Here is a 21,663-nt window from a genome sequence, read left to right on the forward strand (position 1 = left end):
AGGACTATGCAATTCATCTGATCACTCTTCATAACATTCTGGAGTATATGCAAATTGCTATTATAAAAACTTAAGCAGCAACTTTTCCAATTTCCAATATTTATATAATTCTTTTGGCCACGACTGTACTATAATGCGGATGATAAAAGAGAACAATTGAGGGCAGAATCGAATTTAAAGACTTGATGTAGCGAGTGGATGTTCCTGTCCAGTTTGTGTACTAGATAAATGAACTATGATTATTTGAGGTGTATACTGACTTTCATACATTGGAAAGGGAGATACTAAGTAATGAGAATCCAGGAAGGGCCGCATTCCTGATCAAAGACCAACATCTCAACCCCAGAAACCTGGAAACACACACAGAGAGTGAAAACAAACACAGCCAGCAAAGTGAGCTGAGGACAAATGGCTCCAAATGTGTGCCATATGAGTTTTGTAGGATGTACATCAGTAAAGCAGTGAGTTATTTTTATAAAACAAATGGTTAAATAGAATAAACATGACTTGAAAAAGACAAAAATATACAACGAATCATTGTAATGCCTAATGCTGAAGATAATGAGCTGGTTTGATTATGGCAAACTTAAACAAATTAGTTTAATCAGCAGAATCGATTTCTGTTGAATTCAAATGAACAGGTGTATTTATATTACATTTATTCTATCCAAGTGATGACTTTATCAGATGCGATGCGTTGTAATAAAAAAGCTATCTAATGAAAGTGTTACAGTTCACGTTTTGTAGCATAAACTTGTACTAAAATAAAAAGTAGAGGGAAAAAGGGAAAAAAATTTAATCTTTTTTATTTGAATTTATTTTATTTTATTTTTGTTTGATCAAATTAATTTTTTGGATTATTTAGAACCTTCTTTTTCTTTTGAGTTCACAAAACTGACACTTCTTAATTCATCTGATTTGTTTCATTGTTTTGAGCTTAATTAACTTAAACTTAGACAAACTTAAATTTAAATGAAATTGGGCTGGGATGGGAAAAGAGAGAGTAAATGCTAGAATTATATACGTTATATAATGTTTTTTTGTGAAAAAAAAGTCATAATTATGAGACATAAAGTCGCTATTCTGAGAAAAAAAAATTCCCAATTATGAGAAAAACTTGCAATTCTGAGAAAAAAAAGTAAAATTGTGAAACAACTCACAATTCTGAAAAAAAAGTCACAATTGCAAGAAAAACTTGCAATTTCTGAGGAAAAGTTGCAGTTCTGAAAAAAAAGTCAAACTGCAAAACAAACACACATTTGTGAGACATAAAGTCGCAATTCTGAGAAAAAAAGTCCCAATTGTGAGGAAAAAGTCACAATTATGAAACAAACTCACAACTCTGAGAAAAAAGTCACAACTGCAAGACAAACTTGCAATTTCTGAGGAAAAAAGTCACAATTGTGAGAAATATACTCAATTCTGAAAAAAGTCACAATTGTGAGAAATATACTCAATTCTGAAAAAAGTCACAATTGTGAAATAACTCACAATTCTGAGAAAAAAGTCACATTTGTGGGAAATAAACACAATTCTGAGAATAAAACGTCACATTTGTGAGACATAAAGTCACAGTCTTGAGAAAAAACTTGCAATTCTGAGGGAAAAAAGTCAAAACTGTGAGAAATAAACTGACTTCTGAGAAAAAAAGTGACAATTGTGAAACAACTCAAAATTCTGAGAAAAAAGTTACATTTGCGAGAAATATACTTGCAATTCTGAGAAAAAAAGTCACAATTGCAAAATAAACTCACAAAAAAAACCACCACTTTCAACAAACTTTAGTGACAAAAAATCATGTGGTACAACCAAATTAAAAAGCTATTTTTTTCTTCACATTTGACACATTTTACACATTTTCAAACTTTAGAATTTTCATTATGCTCAATTTTTTTGTGAACGTAATTATTATGTCCAAAAAGATCATTTTTTTTAAATATAAATATTTAAATTATAAAATTACATTAATAAAATGTACATAATTACAGTTTTACAAAAACTTTTTGGGTTGCACCATCTGACATTTTACCACCTGAACCGGTTTGCTGGTTTTAGATGAGAAAAAAAAAAAGTCGCAAAAAAAGTCACAATTGCGAGAAATAAACTCACAATTATGAGAAAAAAAGTCACTATTGTGAGAAAAACTCGCAATTCTGAAGAAATAAGTCACAATTGAGAGACAAAGTCGCAATTCTGAGAAAATATGTTTCAAGTGCGAGACAAAGTCGTAGTTCTGAGAAAAAAGTCACAATTGTGAGAAAAACGTGCCATTCCGAGGAAAAAAACGTCATATTTGTAAGACATATGGGTCGCAATTCTGAGAAAAAAAATAACAATTGTGAGAAAAACTCGCAATTCTGAGAAAGAAAAGTCACAATTGTGAGAAAGAAATTCTCAATTCTGAGAAAAAAAGTCAAATTGTGAAACAAACTCGCAACACTGATAAAAAAAGTCATAATTGCAAGACAAAATTGTAATTTCTGAGGAAAAAAATCACATTTGTGAGAAATATAGTCACAGTTCTGAGAAAAAAGTTCAAATTCTAAGAAAAAAGTCACAATTGTGAGAAAAACGTGCAATTCTGTGGAAAAAAGTCACAATTGCGAGAAATAAACTCGCAATTCTGCGAAAAAAGCCAAATTGCGAAACAAACACAATTCTGAGAAAAAAGTGAGACATAGGGTCACATTTGCGAGAAATAAACTCACAATTCTGAGAAAAAAGTCACCATTGTGAGAAAAAAAGTCACAAATGTGAAACAAACTAAAAAAAAAGTTAGAATTGTGAGTTCTTTCCTCACAATTGTAAGTTTATATCATAGTTGTGCAAAAACGTTTTGAGTTGCACCATCTGACATTTTACCACCTGAACCGGTTTGCTGGTTACAGATTAGTTTTGATCCTTCAGGTCACGCTGCGAAACCAGCCAGACCATCCTCCAAACAAGACAAGCTTTGCTTGCTTCAAGACGTCTTTTTCGGCAGTGTGAAAGCCAAAACAATCAGATGAGAAGACAAAAAGATTTCCGCGAGGTTCCTCCACAGAGAGTGATCTGAAAAAGCTCTAAATCAGATTAACAAAGCAGCTCAAAGCTCTTCACTGCACCAAAAACCACATTCACACCAGCTCCACATAAAACAATGACTTCTTACACAATTAGTAATTGATTAGTAAAACTGAAAGAAATGCTAGCGTTTTTTGAGGACAAAGTCTAAGGTGAAGTTCACTGAGGAACTTCCTACAGTTGTAAAACTAAAATCTCCAGCCATATTCTTTGATTTCAATCTCGCTGATCTTCTAATGTTTGGATCCTCACTGAGGAGGTCTTCTCCGTCCTCAGATGTACGCTAAGTGTACCTATGGTCATCCCTGGAGGGGTTAACCGTGTGTGTGGTAACGCATTCCTGGTTGTTTGTGTAGAGTGGCTACAGCCCACTCACTGCTCTTTGACTCTATTACCCTTATAAGGCAGCCAGCACCATGGCAACCAGAGGGCTTGAATAGCAGTGTCAAATCCCTGAACACACAGACACACGCTCGCTCGCCCTCCACCACTCAGAGAGAGAGAGAGAGAGAGAGAGAGAGACAGAGACAGAGAACAGAGCGAGGCTTGTTGGCCAGTCACCACAGACGCTCGGGTCAGCTGTTTCTCCTGACCGTTGGATCTCATGATTTACTGATGAATGGAGAAAGGCAGGGCACAGGAAGCAGCGGACGGCTAGAAGAGCTTAAGGTCGGTTCTGGGGAATGCTGAGGCCCCGCAGAGCGAACGGCTGGACCAACCGGCACTGACGAAATAAGGTACGGAAGGACTCTCTCTCTCTCTCTCGCTTTCTTGTATTTGCACAGAGTGTACTGAGACTCGGCCAAAAGGTGCTTCCTTCTCTGCAAAGTTGCAAGAGCATTCGGGTTTGCGTTGTTTAACCAAGCGAAAGAGCAAGGAACTTTCTTGAACTTTGATCCTTGAGGAGCAGGGTGGGGGCTGAGCTCTGTTTATCATTAGCCAGGTTTCTGTCTGCATGTTTGGCATTGTGGCTTTCTGCTGTTTGGAAAGCAGCTCTTTATTAGCCGTTTAACCCTTGTGTGTCAGCTATAAAAAAAGTTACACAGAGGAAAAAAAAGATCTAGGGTCAAAAAATGGTCATAAAAAATATTTTTTTAAAAATCCACTTTTACTGACTACTACTTCTTTTTTTGACCATCATCAGTCCTAAAATCAAATATATATTTGAGATATCTGTGATATGACTACTTAAAAAATCATACATTTTCAAGATTTTAACCCTTTAGATGCCAGTTTGGTCACATTATGCCACTGCTGTTTTTTTGAAAACACATACAAAAAATGTATTTTTTCAGTATACTAAATGCTAAGCAGATTTGTTTATTATAATTTATTTTTAGGATTATTAATATGTGTGTGTATGTGTATGTGTATGTGTATGTGTATATATATATATATATATATATATATATATATATATATATATATATATATATATATAACCCTTTAAATTTAATTTAATTTTTTAATCCATTTTCAGGATTTTAACACAAGCAAAAAAAAAACTATTCTTGTTTTATAAACTAAATGCTAAATGCAAAGCAGGTTTTCAAAAAATAAATATTTATTTTTAGGATTATTTATATATATATGCAATATCTGTGATATAACTACTAAAAAATCATTCATTTTCAGGATTTTAACACTTTAGATGCCAGTTTGTTCACATTATGCCACTGCTGTTTTTTTAAACACACACAAAATAATCTATTTTCAGTATACTAAATGCTAAGCAGATTTGTTTATTATAATTTATTTATAGGATTAGATAGATAGATTTTCCATATACTAAAGGCTAAACAGATTTTTTATTTTATAATTATTTATTTTTAGAATTATTAAAACATGATATGTCTGTGATATAACTACTAAAAAAGCATTACTTTTCAGGATTTTAACCCTTTAAATGTCACTTTGTTTACATTATGCCACTGTTGTTTTATGAAAAGACAAAAAAATCTATTATTTTTCATAAACTAAATGCTAAGCAGCTTATTTTATTATTCTTTATTTTTAGGATTATTAATAAATGCGAAGAATATCTGTGATATAACTACTAAAAAATCATTACTTCTCAGGATTTAAACCCCTTAAATGACAGTTTGTCCACATTATGCCACTGTTTTTTATGAAAACACACACACACACACACACACACATGTTGGGTTTACATGTTTTATGGGGACATTCCATAGGCGTAATGGTTTTTATACTGTACAAACCGTACTTTCTATCGCCCTACACCTACCCTACACCTAAACCTAGCCCTCACAGGAGATTGTGCACACTTTTACTTCATCAAAAAAACTCATTGTGCATGATTTATAAGCCTGTTTCCTCATGGGGACCTGAGAAATGTCCCCACAAGGTCAAAATCTACTGGTATTCCTATCCTTGTGGGGACATTTGGTCCCCACAACGTGATGAATACCAGGTACACACACACACACACACACACACACACACACACACACACACACACACACACACACACATGTTGGGTTTACATGTTTTATGGGGACATTCCATAGGCGTAATGGTTTTTATACTGTACAAACCGTACTATTATTTTCAGGATTTTAACCCTTTAAATGTCAGTTTGTGCACATAATGCCTCTGTTGTTTTATGAAAAGAAACAAAAATCTATTATTTTCCATATTATAAATGCTAAACAGATTTTTTTATTATTATTTATTTTTGGGATTATTAATAAGATATCTGTGATATAACTACTTAGGATTTTAACCCTTTAAATTTCAGTTTGTGCACATAATGCCTCTGTTATTTTATGAAAAGACAAAAAAATAGATTATTTTTCATATACTAAGTTCCACGCAGAGTTTAATTTTATTATTATTTATTTTTTTAGGATTCTTAAAAAATATATATGTGATATCTGTCATCTAACTAAAACAATTTTTCCAGGATTTTAACTCGTTAAATGCCAGTTTGTTTACATAATGCCAATGTTTTTGATCCATAAAATCCATATACTAAAAACCATATACTTTTCCGTATACTAAATGCTAAGCAGATTTTTATTTTATTTTTATTTTTATTATTAATCTTGGATGTTAACAGCATTAACATTAATGCATTATTATTTTTGTGAAACGTCAGATTAATAAAAAGCAAGTATTTGCAGAAAATTGTGCTCACAGTAAAAAAAAAAAAGGCAATCTATAAAAAAACATTTTAAGCCATTTAATTGCCAACAAAATCAATGCCAATTAATAAAGACTGCATAATTTTACATTTTAATGGCACTGAAATTAAATACTGCAGTTTTAATGGAAACATTTTTGTCCTTAAGGTAGCTTTTTTGCACCTAGTGTAAAGTAGTTTAATAAAGTAAAAAGACTAAAATTTCCAATTAAAATAATGCTTTTTGCATTAACATTTTAAAACGTCCCTGAGGATGTGCAAGGGTTAAAGGAAGCAATTTCGTTGGGATTATATGATGTTTAGATAACCCCAGAAGACCGTTTTATTACTCCGAAGTCAGTTCTCAACTTTGTCTCAGATGTTTCTCCTAAAATTACTGAGGGAAAATAAAAGCAGACACAAATGAGACCATTGCTGATGTACCACAAAGCTATCAAATAAATTCTTGGAAAGATTTGATGAGAAAGTGTTTGACTTCACAAACTTCTGTATCATTAGTTCTTCTGAAACTGAACGAGACACTTATGAGATTAGAGGGGAGTTCCTCACAGAAGCATCAGGCTTAACTTAGTCTCCGTTTGCACTCTTTTTAATCTCATTTCTGCTTAGGAGATACTAAGTGATCTCATTTAAGATTTTTCTGAACAAGTAAATACGAAATACTCTGGCAGGTTGAGTCAAACCTACTCAAGTGACCTGTAATACCCTCAACGTTTCCAAACACGACCGCATGTTTCTCAGTAGCGAAGGAACTGGTTTAACTTGTCGGTTACTAGGGGGCACGTAGAGTAGGTTTTCCGAGTGTAATGTCACGGCGGCTGCTAGCTGAGAAGGAGTTTCATTTCATCCACGTCTCAGAGCTGTGCAGCCTGTGGATGAGCTTGTCTTTCTCCCCGAAGTCTGGGTGCGTTTATGTGTAATTTATTGTTTCCTGTGAAAAGGGCAAGGTAACTCTGAACTGCTCATTGAATCAAAGGGATCTTGAGATCTTCAGAGGGTTTTGTGGTTAGGGGACATGAAGAAAAGCAACAGGGATTGTGATATGACAAAAACATGTCAGGCCAGTAAGCCTCGGAGGTCTTCAGAGGGCTGTTAAACGTGTTTCTCCTCCGTGTCTGACTTGTCCGGCTTACTGTCTGCAGCTTAAAGGGATTCGCTCCGGGGCGGCTCTGAATTCTCGACGCGGGAAGGTTTCTCAAGCAGCTCCTGCTGGTGAACACAGAGATGGCCATGGTGGGCGGGGGATGGGCCAACCCCAACGGCGGCGCTAATGGACTCGGTGAGAAAGGTTACCTGCGGGGGGAGGAGGAGAACAGCTCGCCCCGGGCGGGGAACAGCGACGCCGAAGGTGCTGAGGAGGACAAGGCCTGCGTGGTGGACTGCGTGGTGTGCGGGGACAAATCCAGCGGGAAGCACTATGGCGTTTTCACCTGCGAAGGGTGCAAGAGTTTCTTCAAAAGGAGCATCAGACGGAACCTCAACTACACCTGCAGGTGAGAGACAGCAAATAGGTTTATGTTTTTTTCACTTACATTACAACAAATTGGCACACTTGTCAGTTTTTTAGCATGGAACTGATGGCTCCACACATCCGATGCATAAATAAACAAAAAGATTTGCGACTGCTCAGACGCAACAGCCAATCACACGGCGTGCTTCCAGATGCAGCTTGGCAAAGGAATTTGGCTGAACTTTCTGTGAACTCTGTTAACCTCTTACTGACATTTAAAATAGAGTGTATGTAGGCGAACATTTACATACGGATGAATCAGAGCCTGTAATAAAGGAGTAAATCATAGTAATCATTCTATAATCAATGCGTGACTGTTACTTTTTTTTTCTCAAGAAATGTGTGCAAGTAAATTTAGAAGCACAATGAAAAACGTAAATTAGGTTTTTAAATATTTCTTTCACACACACACACACACACATGGGCTGTTGACGTGACATGGCATTTTCACTGTCCCACAAGATAAAAATAAATATAATTACTATTAATATTGCGTTTTTCACTGAAAAAAAAATATATTTGGCACATTTTTTTAAGTAAAATTTAAGTATGGAATTAAGTAAAATATACTTAAAGGAGTAGTTCACTTTCAGAACAAAAATTTACAGATAATGTGCTCACCCCCTTGTCATCCAAGATGTTCATGTCTTTCTTTCGTCAGTCGTAAAGAAATGATGTTTTTTGAGGAAAAAATTTCAGGATTTCTCTCCATATAATGGACTTCTATGGTGCCCCCGAGTTTGAACTTCCAAAATGCAGTTTAAATGCAGCTTCAAAGAGCTCTAAACGATCCCAGCCGAGGAAGAAGGGTCTTATCTGGCGAAACGATCGGTAATTTTCTAAAAACATTTACAACTTTTTAACCTCAAATGCTCGTCTTGCCTAGCTCTGCGTGAACTCTGTGTATGCAACTCATGACAGTTAGGGTATGTCAAAAAACCTCCATCTCATTTTCTCCTCCAACTTCAAAATTGACCTAGTTTGCTGCAGAGGTACTGACCCAGTGTTTACAAATTGAATGTGCAAAGAAGATGTGCAAACACCCTTTACAAAAAAGGTAAAACAGCGAAGTAGGATGATTTTAAAATTGGAGGAGAAAATGAGATGGGAGTTTTTTGACATACCCTAGCTGTCTTGAACTGGAGTACACACAGAGCTAGACAAGACGAGCATTTGAGGTTAAAAAGTATATAAATTGTAATTTTTTATTTTTTAGTTTGCTAGATAAGACCCTTCTTTCCTCAGCTGCGATCATTTAGAGCCCTTTGAAGCTGCATTTTGGAAGTTCAAACTCGGGGGCACCATAGAAGTCCATTATATGGAGAGAAATCCTGAAATATTTTCCTCAAAAAACACAATTTCTTTACGACTGAAGAAAGAAAGACATTAACATCTTGGATGACAAGGGGGTGAGTACATTATCTGTAAATTGTTGTTCTGAAAATGAGCTACTCCTTTAAAGACTGAATGCTTAAATTCTACAAAACTGAGTGACTTTTAATTAGCAAAATACAGTTAACATTTCTATTCTAGTCACAAATGTCAGTGAAATGTTGCGCCCTGCTATGAAGTTAATCAAGTAGAGTTTAATAATAATATTAAGATTTAGGCTGTTTTCTGCAAGTAACGATGACTTTCTTTAACATTCCATCAAAACATTTTTAGTTGAACAGTCATACAGCTTGTCCTAACCAGGTACAACTTGACAAACGACTGGCACTCTCTTAGCTATCAAGCACTCATGCTGACAGCGACCGAAGCAACCAACAGTCCATCTTTTTGTACTTACTTAGACAACTGGACTAACAGGAACTGCTGGCAATGTGACAAGTTGAGCAGGGTTCATTCGTGTGCATGTAAATAAACAACAGCAACAGTACATCACAATCCAGAAGTCTTGACCACCAGCTAATTTATTTGTTAACTCAGTTTTTATCTTAAGCAACTGTGATTGCAGGAGGACATTTTGACGGTCATAGTTTGGATGGCTTCTGGATATCATATTATGTCGAAAGCATTTCTTTGTTGAGCACAGCCATATTTAACCAAGTCAGTAAGGCTTAACGATGCCTTGACTTATTTATAAAATGTTCTGGGAGCAAACAGAATTACAGAAATATCCACAGCATGCCATAATAGCAACATGCTACATTTTCATTTTTTCCATCCTGAAAAATACCCAGCCATTATGACTGAATGTTGCACAAAGATGCGTGGCTGTCGAAACACAATTGTGCATGTTGTGTATATAATTGGCCTCTTACAGCAGATCTAACATTAGCCTTGCTGCCATGGGAACTTTAGGAATGAATGAACAGAATTGTGACCTTTGTGTTTGTGCCAAGGTTATGTGATAATTTACCTGAGAATCACTGGAGAGCTCTTCACAGATGACAGCTCAGAAAGGACAGGGATTAATTCACATTCAGCTTTATTTGTCGGAATAATCCTGCAAGGGAAAAGTTTTTTATTTATTAGTATGTTATTGAGTTCGAATTTGTATTTTAAACACAAAAGACTTGAAGCTCACAGGTTTTTAAACCACTCATTTTTGTTCACAAAATTAGGTCTATTTTTTATGGAAGCCTCTTGTCCTCACTTAATCGAAAATAAAAAAGTATTATATCTCGCAATTCTGAGTTTATTTCTCACTGACAATTGTGGGTTTATATCACATAATTCTGAGAAAAAGAGTCAGAATTGCGAGTTTACATTCTGACTTTTTTCTCAAAATTGTGTCATATAAACCTGCAATTGTGAGTAATAAAGTTAGAATTGCTGGATATGAACTCACAATCGCAAGAAATAATGTCAGAATTGCGAGATGTAAATTCACAATTCTAACTTTTTTCCTCATTATTAAGCCACTTGATATAAACCTGCAATTGTGAGATAGAAAGTCAGAATGGCGAGATATATAAAATATTTATATTAATTTTTTTTTTAATTGTGTGATATAAACTCACAACTGTGAGAAATAAAGTCGTAATTGCGAGATATAAACTCACAATTTCTTAAAATTAATGTAATATAAACCTGCAATTGTCAGTTATACTTTACTTTTTTCTCTGAATTGTGAGTTTTTTTCTGTGAGATATAAACTCGCAATTGCTAGTTAAAATGTCTGATTCTAAAAAAAAGTATTTTCTCAGAATTATGAGTTTATATCTCTGCTGATAAAATTAGCTAAAACCGGCCTAGGCTGTTTGGCTGGTTTTAGCTGGTCAACCAAGCTGGTTTTGGCTGGTCATAACTGGTCAGCAGGCTGGTTTTATAGAGGTTTTGGCCACTTTCTGGCCAGGCTGGTCTTAGCTGGTCAGGAGACTATTTCGTCTAGGCTGGTTTTAGCTGTTTTTTTTTTTTTTTTTAGAAGGGATCCCACAATTGATTTATAACTCACAACTTCTGAATAACTCACAAGTGTGTGTTGTAAAGTTTGAGTTGCAAGATATAAACTCACAATTTTGAGAAAAAAATCATAATTAGGAAGGAAAGGAGGTGAAGTGAGGCCAAGTATGGTGACCCATACTAGGAATTTGTGTTCTGCATTTAACACATCCAAGTGCACACACACAGTAGTGAAGCAGTTGGGGGTACGGTGCCTTGCTCAAGGGTCTCACCTCAGTCATGGTATTGAGGGTGGAGAGAGTGCTGGTAATTCACCTTCCCCACCAACAATCCCTGCCGGACCTGAGACTCGAACCTGCAACCTTTGGGTTACAAGTCCGACTCTCTAACCATTAGGCCACGGCTGCCCCCACCATAATTTCGAGTTATAAACTTTTTTTTTTTATGTGATATGAGCCTGCAATTGTCAGTTATAAAATCAGAATTGTGAGAAATACAGTTTTTTATTAGAATTGCAAGTTTGTATCTTGTAATTCTGACTTTTTTTTAAAAGAATTTTGAGAAATAAATTTGAAATTGTGATTTATAATGTCTGATTCTAGAAAAAATTATTTTCTTAGCATTGCAAGTTTATAACACACAATTCTGACTTTTACAACTTCTGAATAACTGTGTTGTGAAGTCCGAATTGTGAGATATAAACTCTGAAAAAAAATCTGAATTACAAGATAAAAAGTCAGATTTTTTCCTCAGAATTAGGCCTACTTGAAATAAACCTGCAAATGTGAGAGATAAAGTCTGAATTCTGACTTTGTTTTCTCAAAACTCACAACTGCCAGAAATAAAGTCATAATTGCGAGATATAAACGTGCAGTTCTGACTTTTTTTCTCAGAATTAACGTGATAGAAAACAGCAATAATCAGTGATAAATTCAGAATTGCGAGAAATAAAGTCAGAATCGCGAGAAATAAAATCAGGATTGTGAGTTTGAATCTCGAAATTTTGAATCTCGACTTTTTTCACAGAATTAACATGAAATGAACTCACAATTGTCAGTTATAAAATCAGAATTGCTAGAAATAAAGTGAGGATTCCGAGTTTGTGAGTTTATATTGCAATTCTGACTTACAACTCCCAACTTCTGAATACCTCACAACTGTGTGTTGTAAAGTCTAAATTGTGAGATATAAACACAATTCTGAGAAAAAAAATCTGAATTGCAAGATAAAATCGCAATTACCTTTTTTCATTTTTTATTTAGTTGCGGAAACAAGCTTCCATAATTTTTATTCATTAACATTCAATGACGTTTAATCACTCTTGCCGCTTTATATTAATAAACATATTTTATTCTTCTCAGTTTGCAGTTGTACTAGCTTTAGAGATTGTGACAATTTATTGGGAGACACTACAGTAAATACATTTAATCTTGTAATTTATTCATTCGTTTACAAGGCTGATTGTGTCTTTAATGACTTGTAAGTAAATGATCTGGTAAGTAAAAACTAGTGTTTTGTGCCATTATGTCAAGTCTCAATGTAACAGTCTTCTCTTCTGCTCAGAATTACACAGATAATACTAGAATTAAATAATGACTTAAATGATCAGTATCTATGCAGAGATTATAATATAACACTCAGGAAAGTTACCATCATGACTCATGACTTTATTGAAAGATTTAATCTTTTTAAATCATGCAATCCATATAGTGATGTTCACACCTAGCAACCTTTCTCTGTTGGTCTGAATGCTGATGTTATGTTTTGAAAAGTGATAAATCTTAAATGATCTCATGTATTCTCTTGGCTCAAAGGCATCTAAACTGTCTTCACAGGTCAAACAGAGAATGTCAGATTGATCAGCACCACCGTAACCAGTGTCAGTACTGCCGTCTGAAGAAGTGTTTCCGGGTGGGAATGAGGAAAGAAGGTCAGCAAATCATTGCTTTTTATTTGTAATATATATTATATGAATAATTATCGTCTATTTACAGTCAAGCCCGAAATTATTCATACCCCTGGCAAATTCTGACTTAAAGATATTTTTATTCAACGAGCAAGTTTTTTTTTTTTTTTTTTTTTGACCGGAAATGACACAGGCTTCTCCCAAAAGATAATAAGATGATGTACAAGAGGCATCATTGTGAAAAAAAAAAATATTACTCATCTTTTTATTTACATTTGAACAAAAAGTGGCATGTCAAATTATTTATACCCTTTGCAAACTGTCACAGTCTATGGGAAAATCCAAAGTTTTATACCATTCCAAATAGTCCAAGCAGTTCTAAAGCATCCTAATTACCCTGATTCATTGGGAACAGCTGTTTTAATTAACTCAACAGGTGAAAAACAGAAGCTCTCTGCTGATGGTTTGTGGACAGTCATGGCTAAGACAAAGGAGCTCACTGAGGACCTGCGGCTGCACATTGTGGCTGCTCACAAGTCAGGAAAGGGCTATAAGACCATATCTAAATGTTTTGAAGTTCCGGTGGCTAAAGTGCAAAGTATTATTAAAAAATACAAGACGTTCCACACTGTGAAAAATCTCAGAGGACGTGGTCGGAAGCCAAAAGTGACACCTGTGCTGGCCAGGAGGATAGTGAGAGAGGTAAAAAGAATCCAAGGATAAACACCAAGGCCATCCTGATGAATCTGGGCTCTGCTGGTGGCAACATCTCAAGGCAGACAGTCCAACGGACACTGCACACCGCTGGGTTCCACAGACACAGACCAAGGAGGACACCACTTCTCCAGATAAGGCACACAAAAGCCTGCTTGGCCTTTGCAAATGCTCATCTGGACAAAGAAGAAGACTTCTGGTCTTCTGCTTTATGGTCAGATGACACAAAAATTGAATTGTTTGGCCACAATGATGTAGCCTTCATTTGGCGTAAAAAAGGAGAAGCGTTCAACCCTAAGAACACCATCCCCACTGTTAAACACAGGGGCGGACTTTGCCATTAGGCAAAGGTAGGCGGTTGCCTTGGGCCCCGAGCTGCAAGGGGGCCCCCTCAAAAAAATTTGGTCGAGGTGATTTTTTTTGTTTTTACTTTATGGCAAATGTCAAAGATTCTCTGAAAAGTCATCAGAATACTATAGAATATATGTTATGGAAACTGGCGCCTCCCTCGAACACCACACTGTTGGACTATTCCATTATTTCACGTCGCATCTGATGCAGAACTGCGGAAGTGATCGAAGAAATATTCTGTATTTCATGCTACAGCGTACATTCTGTCACATACATTCTGGCGCCTCCGTCTCAATACTGTACAACTCAGCATACATCCACGTCAAATGATAACTCAGCGGCAGAGTTCCACTCACGCAGGGGCATAATTTCCATTGAGGACGCACTTTTCAAAATCCCGTTTGTGTCCTCCTACTTTCAATTGGCTCTGTTATAGTAATCTCTTGTATTATAACACGCTCAGCGCAATCGAGAGTTTCGCGCGATTGTTAAAATCAAAAATAAAACGTGCACGCACATTCAAAAGCAATTTTAATACCTCAAGTTTAGAGAAAGACTTCCCAATGCGTGCAAATTAGGCTACATAAAATATCTAGGCTGTTATTAGTATGTGAGCAGATAAAAAGATGATAATGTTGTCTATAGCTCTGTATCATGCTTGAAAAATTAGGTCTCTATTTGCAATTTGAATATTAACAGAGTAGCCTACTTTGATTATCGCTGCATTTGTCAACACCACTAAGAACGAACTGTGCCGTTTATTTTTTGTCATTTCTACTGTAGATTGTTTAAAAATACAGTGGCTGCCTCTAATTTAAATGGCTCTAATAGAGAAATTAACCAGCTTGTTCATGTACTCATGTTTACATTCATTCTTGTTCCTTGCTTAAAGCCTAACATAAATATATTAAAGGCTTTAAGAATTATCCCATTTGCTTGTAAAACATTGACAATCAGAATCGGCCATGAATAATCAAGATCGGTGCATCGTGCATTAATAAAAACAAATTGGGTGCTCCTAAATTTTTTTTTTTTTTTTTGGTGCTCCTAACTTTTTGAATGTGGGGCACCAGTGCTACCAAGTAAAAAAGTTAATTTCAAGCCCTGTGCAGGTAACAGCACTTCCGTGTTCACTTTTGGCCATTATAGTAATGATGAAGACTGTAATACAACATTTTACATTTATGTGTCCACATTGATCATTTACATGATTTATGACGTGTGTTTCTTCTGGCTTTAGTAAAACAAGATAGAAGACTATAAACAACTTTTCCAATTTAGGCAGCAGCAAACAGATCTAGTTAGGAGATTCTGCTTGGAAACCAAGGTAAATAGAACAAATGGCAACTCTTCCTTGTGAATAGATAATAAATATTGCACAGGTAATATATTATGAGAATACGATTTTACAGTTTTACAAGGAGGAACAAAATATGTAGAGGGCCCCATGTCTGTGTTTGCCTTGGGCCCCAAAATGGCTAAATCCGCCCCTGGTTAAACATGGTGGTGGGAACCTAATGTTTTGGGGGTGTTTTTCAGCCGGGGGACCAGGGAACCTAATCACAGTAAACAGCACCATGAAAAAGGAGCAATACATCAAAAATTCTCAACAACAACATCAGGCAGTCTGCAGAGAAACTTGGCCTACATTTCCGCATGGCAACGACCCAAAACACACAGCAAAAGTGGTGAAGCAATGGTTAGCAGACAAAAACATTAACGTTCTGCAGTGGCCAGCCAGAGTCCTGACTTAAATCCAATTGAGAATCTGTGGAGGGAGCTAAAGATCAGGGTGATGGCAAGGAGACCCTCCAACCTGAAAGAGTTGGAGGTCATCGCTAAAGATGAATGGGCAAAAATACCAGTGGAGACATGCAGAAAGCTGGTCAGCAATTATAGGGAGCGTTTGATTGTTGTAATAGCCAATAAAGTCTTTTCTATTGATTATTGAGAAGGGTATGAATAATTTTGGACATGCCACTTTTTGTTCAAATGTAAATAAAAGCTGAGAAATATTTTTTCCCACAATGATGCCTCTTGTACATCGGCTGTATCCTCCTTTCTGTTTGTGTCATTGTATTGATTTTTCCTTTTCTCTTTGTTGGTTTTTTCTTTTATTTTCCAGCGGTCCAGCGTGGTCGAATCCCTCCCTCCCATGCAGGCATCAGTCCAGCCTCCATGGTTGGAGCGGGTGGTGATGTTGGAGGAGGTCACGGCATGGGTGCCGAATTCTTCAATGGTCAGCCGGTGTCTGAACTCATTTCCCAGCTCCTGAGAGCAGAGCCGTACCCCAACAGCCGCTACGGAGCCCAGTGCGGCCAGCAGCTTGCAGGAGGCAATAGCTCCGTCATGGGCATCGACAATATCTGTGAGCTGGCGGCCCGGCTGCTCTTCAGTACCATAGAATGGGCCCGGAATATTCCCTACTTTCCTGACCTGCCCGTGTCAGAGCAGGTGGCCCTTCTGAGGCTCAGCTGGAGTGAACTGTTCATCCTGAATGCAGCTCAGTCGGCTCTGCCGCTGCACACTGCCCCCCTGCTGGCAGCTGCTGGTTTTCATTCCTCACCCATGGCCGCTGACCGTGTCGTGTCCTTCATGGACCAAGTGCGGGTTTTCCAGGACCAGGTGGACAAGCTGACACGACTGCAGGTGGATTCTGCCGAATACAGCTGTCTGAAAGCCATTGCTCTGTTTTCACCGGGTGAGTGATGAAACTGTGTTAAAAATATAGCACCGTCTTCAAATCATTACTTTATCAGGATATTCATAGCAATGCACCACTAGTACTGTTGTTTATATATAGGGTTACAAATCTAAATGCGTTTAAACTTCCCACATAATTTGCACTACAGACACTGTCTTTGAGGAGAGTTGCGGTATTATTTTAAATTATCAAATGTACCATTTTTCCTTGCTGGATTAAAACAAAATCACATAGACTTATATTCAAAGAGGGACCTATGTCTATCATTATCATACTTGGACTTTTATGGTAAAATACACATTACTAAATGCATAGCAAATGCTAAAACGTATCAGAACATGTTATTAAATGTGTAGCGACATCCCTGCTGCAAAAAAAAAAAACAGCTAAAACCAGCCCAGGCTGGTTGGCTTTTAGCTGGTCAACCAGCCTGGTTTTAGCTGGTCATAGCTGGTCAGCAGGCTGGTTTTAGAGGGGTTTTGGCCACTTTCCCAGCCTGGCCATGCTGGGTTCTCAAGGAAGTTATTCACAGACTTTTTCACAGACTTTTCAAAAGTTAACAGGACAAATGTCTCGTTCAAAAAGAAAATATCCTTTGCATTTGCTTGTATGACTTCACTTGCAGCTGTGTTGTAAACTCTTTTTCCTGTTTTCTTGCAGACGCATGTGGGCTGTCAGATCCGGCGCACATCGAGAGCCTGCAGGAGAAAGCACAAGTGGCCCTGACCGAGTACGAGCGCATGCAGTATCCAGGTCAGCCGCAGCGCTTCGGCCGACTCCTGCTGCGACTGCCCGCCCTGAGAGCCGTTCCCGCCAACCTCATCTCTCAGCTCTTCTTCATGCGGCTGGTTGGCAAGACGCCAATCGAGACGCTTATCCGGGACATGCAGCTCTCTGGAAGCTCCATCAGCTGGCCGTACGTGCCAGGACAGTAGATGAACAATCAGAGGACTTGTTGTCCCATCTCAGGCTGCTCCCATGATTCCACAGTAACCGTGTGGATAGATGTTGTGTTTGGGGTTTTGTTGATCGTGTATATACTGTATGTCTAAAAGAGGTTGACACATATGTTCCTATGCAGTTTAAATGAGCCATCCAGTACCAGGATACCTCATGTTTCACATCATGAGCATCAAGTCTGTCAAAAACGTTTGACAAGATGAATGATACACAGAGGACAGACACAGATCCAAAGCTTTAAAAAACAGTGTATAATAACTTCTTTTTCAGAGCATAGTGAACTATTTTAAATCTAGTGTAGATGTACATTAAGAATCTTTATAACTGCATTTGTGAGTCGCAAAATGTTGGGATATATACTTGAAAAATCAATGGTGAACAATGAATGGCTATGTTTAGAATGGAATACTAGCGTACTGCGTACTGCACACTACTGTATACTGCTTTATATTGAATAGTATGTGAAACAGTATGAAATATGCAACATTACATGTCCCAAACAGTGCTATGCTACTTTGTTGTGACATGGCCTCATTATATTGCATGTTTATTATGTAAATACGGTACACTGCATTGTGGGATACAGTATTCTGAGCAGTGGGCTTTATACTGCATATTCTGGCAAATGCCATCAAGGTTTTACACACTATGCACAGTATACATACTATATACCAAAAAATAGTATGTAGTAGTATGCTAATATGCTATTCTGAACATAGACCATGTCTTCGATTGTCCTATTTAAACCGTTCTGGTGAATTTTTCACTGGGGTAGAGAATTGGTACAAAGTTTTACATTGCTGAATGTGGGAAATATCAAGTATTTTTGCATACTAGAAATAAAAAATGAATGATAAACTAAGAAGCTCTTATGTAACAAGACTGTTTATGAAAAAACTTGCATTTTCAGCAGTGTATTGAAAAAACAAATAAACTGCAAAAAAAAAACAAAAAAACGATATTTGTCGATATTTGCCGGTATACAGCCATCGTATGGCTATGAGTGTGATATTGCATTTATACAACAGTTTAATGGCACGAGTGTGTAAATACATAAGAAACAAAAATGGAGTGTTTTTAAAAACGTTAATTTTTGCAAACTACTTCCTACTGCCACAGATTCAAATCTAAAGTTGACAGTTTAACAGCCCAAGCCTTTGCTTATTGAAAAATGCAACTTTAATACACTATAATACACTTTAGTAATGAAGGAACGTTGATTTGCTTCACTTAAAACTTATTGTATTACTGTATTAAAAGCTCACTGTATTATGTAGAGTATTATGAGAGAGACCGTGCAAATGTGATTACCTGCATCTGATAGAGCTTTTTTTTTTTTTTAGCTCAATCTCATATTAACAATAAAACATTAGTTTGAATGTTCGCTAATGAAAGCGATATCTTTGTCGTACTATCCTTTCATCTGTTAAGGGTGATTTCTGATGACAGCGCTGCTCAGTGCATTTGCTGGCTGCATCTTACAAGCTGTTGTTGAAAGTAAAAATAACTTCCTTGTTTACAACCGTGTTTCAGTCTCTTTCAAAATAATAGTCTTTAAGTCTACTGCTGACTCACTCATAAAAACAGCCTCTCATCGGCATTTAACAGTGGAACAATTAAACTAATCACCATCACAAACGAACACACTGTTTCCCAATACTAAATACTACTGTTATTTATATAAAATCTTATTTATTGAACAATAATATGTAATAACTTTTACTTTTTAATAAAAGTAATAAAAGTTGCTAGGCAATTCAGTCAAAAGTACAAATGCAGCGCTCTCATATACAGCATTAAATTGACATAAAATAAAATGGCCAAGGTAAGGCTGCTCTTGGTGGGTTCATGAGCGCTGAATGCCCACTGATGCCCTGGAGCTCACATCTCTGAAAACATCAAAGCCATTTCAAATTCAAATAGACTTTATCATATTTAACAAACCACATAGTTGAAGTCTAAACAAGTACATTCTCGCCTGAAAAATACATTCTGTGACACAAAAACGTCTTATTTATACAATTTTAGTTGAATTGGGCATCCAAAAGACAATCTCTGTGCGAAATACTGCAAGCGGAATGATACACATAGTGAAATACAGCAAAACATCAAAGCACATTTTCAAATAGGTGTTATCTTTATTAACAAACCACAAATTTGAAGTCTAAACAAGTATTTTCTCGTCTAAAAAAAACTCTTAAAACTACATTCCGTGACAGAAAAACAGTATTATTTAAATAATTATAGTGGATTTGGGCATAGTGCATAGTGCATCTACTATGGTAGACGCATCATGCGCTGGCTGTTGTGAACGCGCTCAGGAGAGTAGAAAGTTGCAGTGAATCAGAGGTAAATAATGATATAAATACTGTTCAGTTTATTGCACAGACCGATCGTTTTCGTCGCGAGCCGCAGTTGGTTTTGTCTGTGGTTTTGTTACTTTTAAGATTTGGTGCCCATTCACTGCCATTATATGACTGACAAAGTGCAACAGTTTGAGTAAAAAATATTTGTTTGTGTTCTACTGAAGAAACAAAGTGATCTACATCTTGGATGCCCTGGGGGTAAGCAGATCAACATCACATTTTCATTTTTGGGTAAACTATCCCTTTAAAAATAAAGGTGCTTTAAAAGGTTCTTCACAGCGATGCCATAGAAGAACCATTTTTGGTTCCACAAAGAACCATTTAGTCTTTCTTACCTTTTTATAATCTGAAGAACCGTCTTTTGCCACAAAGAACTTTGAAACGAAGTAAAACATCAAAGTCATCTTTCAAATCAGATCTTTATTAACAAACCACATATTTGAAGTCTAAACAAGTACATTCTCATCTAAAAAAAAAAACTCTTAAAACTACAGTGCCTTGCGAAATTATTCATAAATAATTTTTTTCAAATTTTGTTATATTGCTGCCTTATGTTACACCACTTTAAATTACTTTTTTTCCCCACATCAATCTACACACCCTACTCCATAATGGCAAAAGAAAAAGTAGGTTTTTAACATTTGTGCAAATTTATTAAAAATAAAAAACTGAAAAGATCCCGTATTCATACCATTTTCTGGGACACTCAAAATTTAGCTCAGGAGCATTCATATTGCTTCTAGATGTTACTACACTTCGAGTGGAGTTAAAGTGTGGCAAATTCATTTGAATGAGTATGATTTAGAAAGGCACACACCTCTCAGAAAAGGTCTGACAGCTGAAAATGCATATCAGAGCAAAAACCAAGTCCTGAGGTCAAGATAACTGCCTGTAGAGCTCAGTGACAGACTTGTGTTAAGGCAATGATCTAGGGAAGAGTTCAGAAAAAGATCTGCTGCATTGAAGGTTCACAGAAGCATTATCCATAATGGAAGACGACTGGAACAACTAGGACTCTAGAAAATGTCTGCCAGCCCCCATCCAAGCTGACAGAGCTTGAGAGGTGAAAAGGTGAGGCAAATAGTCAAATAGACAGCTCAAAGATAATTATAGTGGATTTGGGTGTCCGCCATGACCCTGCTGTGAGAAATACCACAAGCGTAGTGATGGCAAATGCTGAAAAGGGTGGCGTTCCGATATCACTAGAATATCACACTCCTCTCAGCCAATCAGATTTGAGGACTAGCGGAAATGTACATAGCCTAGTGCACATTTTAAAAATGTTGTTAAAAAAAAGTAATAAAAGTGATTATTAAGTACACGTACGTTGCCTTTTTAATCTTTAATTTCTTTATATTAGTATTAATTCCTACATTTATAATATAAAACTAGGCTGAATTAATTTTTTGAGGAAATAAGGAATTAGGAAAATGTCATACTGCACTGATTTGGCATTCAAATATTTTTTAAACATCAATCATTACAAATAAATCTGCTTTTAATTTAATAATAATAAAATATGCAGCTAAACATTATAATAAATATTTTCTTCATTGTGACCATAGGATGGTTACA

At 36.4% G+C, this 21,663-nt stretch overlaps 1 protein-coding gene across 1 annotated transcript; it reads left to right on the plus strand.

Moving 5' to 3' along the window:
- The first annotated feature begins 3,585 nt into the window (after nucleotides 1-3,585).
- Nucleotides 3,586-18,651, plus strand: nr2f6b (nuclear receptor subfamily 2, group F, member 6b). The gene is made up of 5 exons (XM_073825717.1): nucleotides 3,586-3,800; nucleotides 7,372-7,722; nucleotides 12,923-13,017; nucleotides 16,184-16,759; nucleotides 17,423-18,651. Exons 2-5 carry the CDS (start codon nucleotides 7,454-7,456, stop codon nucleotides 17,695-17,697), a joined length of 1,215 nt encoding a protein of 404 aa, XP_073681818.1. The 5' UTR covers nucleotides 3,586-3,800; nucleotides 7,372-7,453; the 3' UTR covers nucleotides 17,698-18,651.
- The last annotated feature ends 3,012 nt before the right edge of the window (nucleotides 18,652-21,663 follow it).

The sequence above is a fragment of the Garra rufa genome, chromosome 20, assembly GCF_049309525.1.
Source record: "Garra rufa chromosome 20, GarRuf1.0, whole genome shotgun sequence".
NCBI classification, from domain to species: Eukaryota; Metazoa; Chordata; class Actinopteri; order Cypriniformes; family Cyprinidae; genus Garra; species Garra rufa.

What these genes read in the sequence shown, in the direction of transcription:
- nr2f6b (XM_073825717.1), top strand. Translation starts at nt 7,454, where the DNA reads ATGGCCATGGTGGGCGGGGGATGGGCCAACCCCAACGGCGGCGCTAAT. An exon ending in AACCTCAACTACACCTGCAG is followed by an intron (nt 7,723 to 12,922) that starts GTGAGAGACAGC and finishes CTGTCTTCACAG; the next exon opens with GTCAAACAGAGAATGTCAGA. An exon ending in GGTGGGAATGAGGAAAGAAG is followed by an intron (nt 13,018 to 16,183) that starts GTCAGCAAATCA and finishes TTTATTTTCCAG; the next exon opens with CGGTCCAGCGTGGTCGAATC.